Source organism: Brachycentrus maculatus, unplaced genomic scaffold (assembly GCF_059751285.1).
Source record: "Brachycentrus maculatus isolate JH-2025_06_01 unplaced genomic scaffold, ASM5975128v1 h1tg000256l, whole genome shotgun sequence".
NCBI classification, from domain to species: domain Eukaryota; kingdom Metazoa; phylum Arthropoda; class Insecta; order Trichoptera; family Brachycentridae; genus Brachycentrus; species Brachycentrus maculatus.
In genome coordinates, this window is record NW_028281007.1 from 282,442 (window position 1) to 294,794 (window position 12,353).

General features: G+C 33.3%; 1 protein-coding gene across 1 annotated transcript in view; it reads right to left on the bottom strand.

The window, feature by feature from the left end:
- LOC148306060 (uncharacterized) overlaps window positions 1-12,353 on the bottom strand; it is a 365,252-nt gene that overhangs the window by 111,718 nt on the left and 241,181 nt on the right. The window contains exon 2 of the mRNA XM_088265663.1: window positions 2,879-3,044. Coding sequence (XP_088121789.1) covers window positions 2,879-3,044 — 166 coding nt within the window. The remainder of the gene's footprint in view (window positions 1-2,878; window positions 3,045-12,353) is intronic.

Here is a 12,353-nt window from a genome sequence, read left to right on the forward strand (position 1 = left end):
GTCTGCGTGGATTATCCTTTAGTTTACCTTAAAATTTACCCTTAAAATTTTGAGTTTACCCTTAAAATTTTGATTGCTTGTAATAAATTTATTCACCCCAGGGCTTCCAACCTGGCATTTGGCTGGCTTAAGTGATCATTATATGAACTTGTGTATCATTCACCTTGTAGTATACCAGGTCGTTAGCCCAGAGATGGTCAGATTTCCATCTTCTTTCGAAAACAGAATGTTGAACGTTAAACAAGTCTAAAGAATTATTTATTTAGTTATCCAAATACTAAGTAGCCCTGGAATGTCCAAACTCCCATATTCTTTGGTATATATAATAGTTAATAAATTTATATTAATCTTGAAAGACCGGGGTATGAGTAACAACACCAAGATACAGCTTGTCAAGAGCTTGGTCCACTACATTTTTCTCTATGTTGCTGTAACATGGACAGTAAAAACATCAGAAAGGGGGAAAAAATTGACGCATTTGAAATGTGGAGATGAATCGATCAAGTTACCTCAGTGGTTGGAGCGCTACGTGCAGCGCAGTCAAGAGATAACTGGAGAAGAGTCATAGCTTCTGCAAGGGTCACAGCCTTCAGCAATGAGAAAGAAGACGGATTCGAAGGATTCACCTTTATATATATATATATATATATATATATATATATATATATATATATATATATATATATATATATATATATATATATATATATATATATATATATACAGTATCTACTCAATGAATTAGGGCCACCCATTATTTTTTTGAATACTCTGAAATCTTTTGGATTATTATATTTATTTTACATAAATACTTTAAGTTTTCTATTGACATCTAATATCATGTATATTACCTTCAATAATATGTAAAATATACCTGGATTATTTAAGCCTTTACAAAATTTCAAACCCTTTTTCTGAGAAAGGTCCCTAATTAGCAAAGGTAGACAGATAGTTGAAAGTTAAAATAATAGTCCTATCTCATTTATTAGTGAAGTTTCTTGAGTTCTGGTTGTTGTTTTGTTCAGAGAGGTTATATAGTTATCGTGTCTTATGAAAAAAACTTAATTTTTAATTTTAGTTCATAAAGTATAAAATTTTTTTGTAAACACAAGTGTTTTTTTTTGAAAAGGACAAAATGGGAAAAAGTAAAGACATTTCTGAGGAAAAAAAGTCTAGTGTTATAGTGCTACTGAAATTAGGAATACTATCTAATAGAGAAATTTCAAAAAAAGAAAACGTTTCTCGTCAAACAGTGGACATAATTTCAAAATCAATAAAAAATCAGTCACCCGCCACCAGCAATCGGCGAAAGAACTGTCGTAGGATTAGAAAAACAACACCGAGGACTGATTGAAAAATCGTTCAAAGTGCCTTAGAAAACCGTAGTGCATCAGCAAAAACATTAAAAATAAAATTGGAAGAAGAGGGTATAAATATATCGGTATCAACACTGAGGCGACGTCTTTACGAAGTAAATCTGAAATGCAGGCGCCCTGTAAAAGTACCAAAATTGACACCACGAATGAAAGCGGATCGATTAAAATGGGCCAGGCTACATCGAAATTACTCGGTTGATGATTGGAAAAAGGTATTTATTTAAATTGAATTTTCAACATATCATTTTAGTAAATAAACTTATATATTTGAATTAAACTTAAATTTTCATTATTTTTCAGGTCATCTTTAGTGATGAGTGCCGGTTAGAAGCCGTGACAGAGAGCCGTCAATTCATCAGGAGAACATCAATGGAACGTTACAATGAGGCCTGTGTGGTAAAAGTTATCAAACAACCCCCGGCAACAATGATATGGTCATGTATTATTAACAATTTACCTGGACCGTTGTTTTTCGTGGAAGGAACAATGAACCAAAATTCCTATAAGCAGGTCCTCGAACGAATTTTATTGCCCTTCTACCATACACTCGACCCAATAGAAGGTCCATACACCTTCATGCAGGATGGGGCACCTTGCCACCGGGCTAAATCAATAATAAAATTTTTGTCTAACAAAAATCTGCCTTTGCTCCCCTGGCCTGGAAATTCTCCGGACCTTAATCCTATAGAAAACGTATGGAGCATGTTAAAAAATAAGGTATACTCATTTCCAAATCCGACAGTAGACTGTCTAAAAAAAATGTTCAAAAAATTTGGTCAGAAGACGAAGAAATAAAAAACATGATAAAACAGTGCATTTTAAGTATGCCAAAAAGAATTGAGGCAGTTATTTCTGCCAAAGGTGGAAATACTAAATACTAACTATATTTATATGAAAATATATGCATAATTTAAGCGTAATAAAGTGTTCATGTGTAAATAAAATTCAATGTTGTTTTATTCAAGGTTTTCTCTGAGTTATTCCTGTTTGAATTGAGAAATTGCGCGAAATTCTGCGTGGCCCTAATTCATTGAGTAGATACTGTATATATATATATATATATATATATATATATATATATATGTATATATATATAATATATATATATATATATATATATATATATATATATATATATATATATATATATATATATATATATATATATATATATATATATATATATATATATATATATACACAAGATGGATGCACATCACCGCACCGTAGAACGGGGCTACTTGAACTTTGATGTGTTATTTGAGCCCAATACAAAAAAAAAGATCTGTATTTGGTTTACAATAATGAACGTATTGACATGATTCATTGTTTCCCTAACAGGTGACACTTTTATTACAACTTTTATAACAGGTGATACGTTGATTATTGTAAACCAAATACAGATTTCATTTTTTTTTTGTACTGGGCTCAAGTAACACATCAAAGTTCGCAGCGCAGTGGGCTGGAATACAGGCAACAACACTAGCAAGTCGTGTCCCTACCTGTCGCTCATGTCACCCTCCTTGCGGGCCACGCCGCGGCCCTCGGAGAACACGTAGATGCGCTGCTCGCCGCGGTACCACTTGAGCGAGTGCACCTCGCCGCACTTGGCCCGGTCCACCTCGCAGCGCAGCGCACCGGCCCCACCCACCATGGCCGTCACGTGGGCTGGAATACAAACAAATGAAATGTCAATAATAAAAATAAAAAAAACAAAAACATACGCTGCTAAAATTCAATCTGACGTTGTCAAAAAAAGGTTCATAATTCACCAATCGCTAAACTTACGGCAAAACAACCAGCCATACTTCACGAATATATCGAAAACCTAACCGGTATGTGGAAGGATATGAGACCATTGCATATACTCAAATACAAGTTTCAAGAACTAATACGATATGGATATTCGATAATGGGCAGAATGGTGAACGTCACCAGCCAGCCAAATACCAGGTCGTAAGCCCTGTTGCTCTAATTTTCAATATTCTTTCTTCCACAGGAAAATGTGGCATAATCAAGTATTTTAAGTACTTGAAAGTGGTCAGGTCAGGAGTCGGAAAATGAGATATAAGATGTATGAATGTGGAAGAGGTAAAGACTGGTTGGTGTTGAGTTATATTATCTCTGCCTACCCCTGCGGTGAAGCGGCGTAATGGTTAGTAAGTTAGTAAGCTTTCTTTTATTACTAGTATTATTTAATACTGTCCTTATCAATTATCTTTTCATTATAAGAAGTAATAATTTTATTAAATAATAAAAAAAACACTCATTTCATTGTTACATTCCCATTCCAAATTCAATTCTAAAACCTAAACCCCTACCTAATCACACGTCTGGCACTCGTATCATTCGAGTTGCATTCCATCGACAATTCACGAGTGAATTGAATGAAAACACTTACCCCATGCTGCTTACTGCCTTACTACTCCAGGAGAACATTGTTCAACAAATCCAATATTGGTTCAACCCACTCAGACAACCAATCGACCGTTGATTTGAGAGTTGAATGACTAGAACGCGGATTAAAACCAGCCATTTCTATACAATAAAAATCATTGTATTTTTTCATAGAATTTTCAGTAAACAAGGATATAGGGCATCTAGAAAGTCATCGCTTCTTTTGATTTTATTAAAACCTTACTTAATCGAAATGTCTACCTCCGTAGTGTAATGGTCAGCACTCTCGGCTATCGTTCTGGAGGTCCCGGGTTCGATTCCCAAGGGGGGTAAAATAAATATAAGTGATTTTTTCACTGTAATATTTATTTAATATTACCCTGGACTGGTACCTGAAGCAGAGGGCTGATCAACTTTGCTTCATGTGTAAACGATCAAGATAACACTGGGTTTATATGACGCAGTGCCCTATGCACCATTGGGTGCGGATAAGGGTTTTATTTATTTTTATTTATCGAAATATCACTAATATATGTACTTTGGATATTAAAAGCATCGTTAACTTTGTGGTATGATAATATCACACTCTTTATCATTCATCGTTTCTTTGTATAAAACGTTTTAAAAACAATTCATAATTACTAGATTTGGAATTATCATTCCATAATCAGGTCAAATGTAGTCGATATCATTACACAATGTGAATGATAAATTATGAGGAAAGTATTATATCAGCAATATTCCAAGAAAATATTGGTAGTAACATCGTAATATTATAATGATATGGTAGAAACGTCTGGAATTTTTTAGTGTTCTAACATTCTCCAATTGCGTATAAAGCAACTTGGTAAAGAAAACCAAATATGGAGACCAAATAATGAATTGGAAAATGTAGGCATACATTCAATAATATGAAAAACCTCATCCATCTGTAACGACGACTTTTATGTAAAACTTTGAGAGAGAAGATGTTTTGGTCTTCCTCTAAATGTTTATCGAGGAAGATCTATGGCGATCGCCTGGTTTACAATATGTTCAGGTTTTCTACCCCCTTTTGTGCCCATACTATCTCAATTGCCTTTCCTCTACCTTACTATTGATACCAGTTACAGCCAGACTGACACCCCAGCTGACCATTTAAGCATTCGCATTTCAGCAGTTCTAGTTGCCTAGAGTAGATGCTATACATCGTCTAGCATTCGGAGCCATAGAGAAGTATGGGCCTGACAATTGTTTAATGATGAAGTAGATGTCCTGACTGAAAATATAAATGATTGGATCGGAATAAAAGAGTGAGGGAGGTATTTTGATAAACAGAGGAAAGAAAAGCTTTCTCCGGAATCGTCTCCAACATCAGGAATCCCCGACATGGTACCGGAAGAAGAGGAAGTAAAAAATAATAGGATTAAAATACAATTTTTTAAACTTTTTTTATAGATTTGGCGTTTAATTTTAAGAACTCCATTTTAATTTACGTTTAAAATGTTAAAATCAAACACTGATTTCTGATTTCTTGAATGTTTTCCGCAGATACTTTATGGTACATTTTATAATATCTTTATAAAATTAATAGACTTTTTTTGGGGTGATTCCATTAGTCGTTATTTGGGGTTGCTATGCAATGAATAATAAAAATAACATTTAGGATTTTTTGAAGATTTTTTTAGGTGTGTGGAAGTTTTTTTGTGAAAGTATTCTAATATTTAAAAAAAAAAAAATTATACTTAAAACAAACCCTGATAATGACATTGTATTGTTGAAACCAGTAGGTTGAATTATATGAATAAAAAAAGTGGTGAAAACAAAGTCTATAAATTTTATAAAGATACTGATTTCTGAGTCTGCTTAATTGTATTTTATTGTTGAAAAATACATAAAATATAAATTGAGTGACAACTGTTTCATCTAGTTATGGCATTTTAACCATAAAATACAATTTAGTTGACTCAAAAAATTAATGTTTGATTTTAACATTTAATACGTAAATTAAAATACCATTTTTTGTCATTCTCCATCCGTTTTTTTGGTACTTTATAAAAAATTACAAATAAAAAAGATCATTAATTTATGAACACCCTATCATCTTTCATTCTAGAAAATTTAATAACGTGTTTTAGTATTCCGACAATCCGTAAATAATACGATGTTAATACCAGGTATTTTTAATTCAATTCCAGATTAAATTATAATCCATTTTAATATTTTTCCATATATTATTTTTTATTCGTGCCTTTTCATAAATACAAGGTGATTTGTTCCGCGCGAAATATTTCAGGAAATAAATAATAATATTCGTAATATATCTACTTGATTATTCATAAATACGACTGAAGAACAGTAAATGTATTTTGAGGATTTATTTTTTCAACACTGTGTTTTTTATATTATTTATTGATTCGGCAGTAGCTTTGTGGAATGACATGATTATTTTATTAAAATTTAGCACTTGAATATACTACTTTAATGAGTTTTATTTTTATTTACGACTAGTTTCGAAAACGACAGATGTTTTCATCTTCTGGTACAAATTAAAACTTATAATTTGTACCAGAAGATGAAAACATGTGTCATTTTCGAAACTAGTCGTAAATAAAAATAAAACTCATTAAAGTGGTATATTTAAGTGTTTAATTTTAATAAAATACTGTGTTTTTTTGTTTTTCCAACAAAAGCGGTTGTTTGAATGCTCCTTGTTTTTCGTTTTAAGAACTATAAATGTTCTCATCAACATCTGTAGTTCTCGAGACTAGTCGTGTTTATATTAATAAACTGAAAAAAGTAGTTTTATATATTTTTTTGTATTTAAATAATCATGTTATTCCACTAAATTAATGCCAAATCAATAAAAATGTACTACTACTACCAACCCGGCTGCAGAGGTAGGCAGAGAGGTAGGAGGTCAGACTCTTCAATCTTGACATACACTCCTAGCTTACTTCACATCCATACATCTAGTCATACATCATATTCATACGTCCTCCGATTACGTACATTTTTGGTCTGAAATGAAGTACAGTTTATTTCATCAATTGATTTGGCAGTTACTTTATGGCGGTATATATTTATTTTTCATTTAAACTTGAACTCACTAACCATCACGACGCTTCTCTGCAGGGGTAGGCAGAGAGAATCGAACGCCACACCACTCTGTCGTTGCAAACATTCTTCGCCTCTTCTACATTCATGCATCTCCTCATACATACCCGACGATTATTACGACTCCTGACCCCGCAGCTTTCAAGTATTTCATTTAAATTAAACTTAGTAAACTCCATTACTTTTTATTATCTATTGTGAGACGTGTTTCCTTGCATTAGAATAAAATTAAGGTTAAGTCCTTTGGATGAAAAATATATTTGAAGAATAAATGGTATTTACCAAGTAAAATTAAATTAAAAAATGCGCTTTATTTCATTGGATTGGTGTGTTACCAACCGAACAAATAGTGTATACGTATAATACACTCCCAACCGCCGTGCTTCTCGACTATTTGATGCCAACCCGTCCTTCGGATCTCCCAGAGGACAGTCGAGTGTGACGTCACACACAACAGACAATTCCGCTGTACGGAATTGCGTTGTTTGGTTTTGAGATGTGGCAGTACTGAATTAGTGCTGCCAGCTGCGGTGAGCCCCGGCAGAATGATACAGGAATGTGTGGCGAGACTCGCTCCGCGAGAACACACTACACCGGCTTACTAGATATAAACAAACTTATATGAGAATAAACATTATTTCAACATATTTTGTACATCAAAAGCATGGTTACCTTTGTGGTATGGTAATATAACACTCTCCTTATCATTCATCGTTCACTTATGTAATACCACCTTAATAAACTCTAATTCGTAACTACCGGTTTCGGAAATAGGGGGGTAAAACAAATAAATATGATTTTTCATATTATTTTTTGACATCTCATCAAAGATGAAGAAGAATATGGAAGTCTGGGCATTTACGAGGCTGACGACCGTCATAGGCTGGTTTAAGTGATCACTTTACACACGTGTAACATTCACCAATTCTACCCATTATTGACAACCACACTACTCAAATTCTTGGAAGTTCTGTATATATGAACCAATTTAGAAACCTTGTTCTTGAATCACTAGAACTACACTAGAGACATCTATTGGTGAGATGTAAAGAAGCTTTTTACTAAGCAGAAACTCTTATATTAGTATGTGAGGTCAGAATCCTGGATTATAATCACACACATGAGAAACGCCAGAAAATACCATTTTCATTTTTATTGTTTAAGCTTATAATTTGACCAGACAATTTATTTACAACATTTTGAATGTGTCCAAATGCTTGTTCACAAAATCTGGATTATCTCCAATTACAGGAGTTAATTTCAAAAATAAATCTTGTATTTGGAGATAATCCAGATTTTGTATAACGATTTTTCAGACTTCATTTTTACTTATTTTTTTTACAAAAATGTTAATAATATTAGTATATAACATAATCAAATGTTAATAATATTAACATATAACCATGTTGATAACATTAATTATATTAGTATATAACCACTCACCGCACTTGGTGTAGTATGGCTTTTAAAAACGGTTATATACTAATATTATTAACATTTTGAAAAAAAAAGTAAAAATGACTTACCACAAAGTAAATGCTTTAAATATTAATAATATTGAGAATACATCAAATTTATTCAATACTACCCTGGACTGGTACCTGAAGCGGAGGGCTGATCACCCTTCCTTCGTGTGTTAATTATCAAGATAACACTGCGTTTATATGATGCAGTTGCCCTATGCACCATCGGGTGCGGACGAGAATTTGAAGATGAATGGAGAATGTATTTTTCACACTGGGAGACGCCTGAAAAAGGCAATTTTTATGCAGCTTATAATTTGACCTGAATTTCATTCACAAACTTAACAACACTGTGATAAAATGATAAGCTGCATAAAATGTAGAAATGTAATTTTTTTTATTTTTCCAGATTTGTGAACAAGGATTTAGACACTCCCAAATATGCTGTGAACATATATTATGTATTATTTTCTGACATCTCATCAAAGATGAACAAGAATATGGAAGTCTGGGCATTTACAGGGCTGACGACCGTCATAGGCTGGTTTAAGTGATCACTTTACACACGTGTAACATTCACCAATTCTACCCATTATTGACAACCACACTACTCAAATTCTTGGAAGTTCTATATATAAATAAACCAATTTTGAAAAATTGTTCTTGAATCACTAGAACTTCACTAGAGATATCTATTGGTGAGATGAAAAGAAGCTTTTTATTGAGCAGAAACTCTTTTATTAGTATGTGAGGTCCGAATCCTGGATTACAATCACACACATGAGAAACGCCAGGAAATTTCGTTTTCCATTTATATTATTTAAGCTTATAATTTGACCAGATAATTTAATTACAACACTTTGAGTGGATTATTCCAATTACAGGAGTAATTTTCATATTATTTTTGATGAAATTTCAAAAATCTTCACATTTGATGAGGTGTCAAAAAATAATATAAAAATGACTCCTGTAATTGGAGATAATCCAGATTTTGTCAACAAGTATTTGGACACAATCAAAATGTTGTAAGATATTATATGTTTTAAAAAAACTTAAAAAGAAAATATTTTTTTCCAAGTAAATTTGTTTCTCCACAAATAAATAACAAAAAGTCCTGGGCCATAATTCAACACAGTGTACATGATACAACATGACGTCACAGTTTGGATAAGCCAATGGGAGCGCGCTAACTGGAGCGGACCAATTACGGATCTCCACAGAATACACGTCACATATCCTTTACCGCTTAACGTGACGTCACATATCCCGGTCAGAAGCGCAATTGGGACTTGGATTTTAAAATGAAAAATCCTACCATCCAGATAAAACATTATGAAAGTCTCTGTTCATTTTGAAATCACTCCGATTTATCGCGCTTTTGCGTGAGAACCACCATTGCATTAATTCATTTTCAGAAAAATTCTAAAAATTTGTAATTATTATTTTTCACCATATGTATCAGTGTGTTCATTTTTTTTTTGGTAGAGGATCTTACGTATGTACATTTCATAAAGGTTTTTGCTAAAAATACTTACTTATTTTGACTGTAGACGTCACCTTAAACTGAATATTTTATTTATTTTATAATTTTTTTTTTTTGAGAATTTTTGAAAATAGAATAAAAGTAGTACCTACTCAAAGTACTGAAATCATGTTTGAAAACTTCAGTGCACATCGCACGATCAGACCATGACAACGCGTTGCTAGTATTAAAAATAAAATATGTGGGCAGGTAATAATAATAAAACCACTGTTGAAATGAAGAGTAGAAATTAAAGTATTTCTTCAAATTTCGTAATGAAAATGTCTGCTTTCATATTAATTTTTGGCACATAGTTTACCTAAAAATTATCATTTTCAGATGTAATTTACTCAATCACTAGATTATCCACATTTTAGTGGGGCAGAGTCACTGTATTGAAGCGAAGAGAAGTCTACTAGATCGTTGATGGCAAAATGATCAGTCTTGTGGACCAGATATTAAAATCTAGAAGCGGAATATATTTAATGGGTTAAAAATGACGCTACTGACGAAGCCTAAGATGAAGAATATTACATATTTGGATGATATTATATATATAGGAGGGCGGCAAAGCATATAGGATACTAGGGTAGGTACTTTTTTTATTGTCTTTATTGAATAAAATGACTTAAATTTAAACATTACACCCTTCTTTTATACCACTTTCAAGTTTATTAATGTAAACACGACTATAACATTTTGAGTGTGTCCATATACTTGTTCACAAATCTGGATTATCTCCAATTATAGAAGTTATTTTCATATTATTTTTTGACATCTCATCAAAGATGAAGAAGAATATGGAAGCCTGGAATTGGAGATAATCCAGATTTGTGAACAAGTATTTAGACACACTCAAAATGTTGTAAATAAATTAGCTGGTCAAATGATAAGCTAAAATAATTGAAATGAAAATGATATTTTCTGGCCTTTCTCATGTATGTGATTATAATCCAGGATTCGGATCTCACATACTAAAAATAAGAGTATCTGTTCAATAAAAAGATTATTTTCATCTCACCAATAGATGTTTCTAGTGAAGTTCTAGTGATTCAAGAACAATAACCCCTCTTGTCTCTTCTTCCGACTATACTCAATGGAACTTCGAGATTCCAGACTGACCTGGGAGAAAGTCAATGAGATGGCGCGTGACAGAGTGACTTAGAGACGTGTTGTGTGGGCCATATGCTCCACTTAGGTATCGAACATGGAAAAAGAAGAAGAAGGGATTGAACAATCATAATCCTGTAAGTTTGTGACAGTTTTTGTGTTATATTTGAGATGTGTTGTATGAGATTTGTTATATTTTACAAAAAAAGAGCTCCATATGTACTACTACTACTACTACCATCACGCCGTTTCCCCGCAGGGGTAGGCAGAGAGGATGGAACGCCACATTCTTCTGTTCTGACATACACTCCTCGCCTCCTTCATATCCATACATCTAGTCATACATGCCCTCCGATTACGCAGACTTTTGACACCGCCAGATTTTAGCTTCTGATTAATCTGATCGTGTCAAGTCTTTTTCGGTCGTCTTTGTTCTGTTTTCCCTTTCACATTCGCCACATATATTTTCTTAGTCATTCTCTCGTTATCCATTCGCTCCACATGTCCATACCACCGTAAAGAACTCTTCCTAATGTTTTCAATTATTCCTCGTTCAGCCTTACATTCCTTTCTTATATCTTCGTTTTTAATTCTGTCATACAATGATTTTCAACACATTCGTCTGAGGTAGCGCATTTCCGCAGCGCTCAGCTCCATATGTGATCAAAATTATTATTATTATACGAGTCTTTCGTAATAATTAACAATAATAATTGACATGTGTATCAAAACAATCGAGACGTACATAAATAAATTTACGAAAATTTTATTTCCTGCATTTTATGAAGGTTGAAGGTCGACGTTGAGTTGTCATTGGATAAACTTTATTTAAAAACACGACAATTATCCAGAGCAAATAAGGATAAAGGAAGTTGGCAAACAGAATTGTTTGCGTGAGATGCTCGCACTTGGAGTTTGTTGTAAAACGTTTAAATGTATAAATCGGGAGTACACCACGACACACGCCCCACCCTGTAATTATACTCAAACAGAAATCCACCGGGGTACGAATTCTGTAAGACAGCAAGATTCAACAAAAGCGACTACACGGTGACCGCTAGTAGATGGGCACTTTATAATTTAAAAAAAATGTTGATTTACATATCGAAGAATATTAGAGTATGGGTATTTGCAGAGTATGGGGATGTCTGCCTCCGTAGTGTAATGGTCAGCACGCTCGGCTACCGTTCTGGAGGTCCCATGTTTAATTCCCAGGGAGGGTCAAATAAATAAAAGTGAATTTATCACTCTAATATTTATTCAATATTACCCTAGACTGGTACCTGAAGCGGAGGGCTGATCACCTTTTCTTCGTGTTAACGATCAAGATAACACTGTGTTTATATAATGCAGTGCCCTATGCACCATTGGGGTGCGAATAAGGGTTTG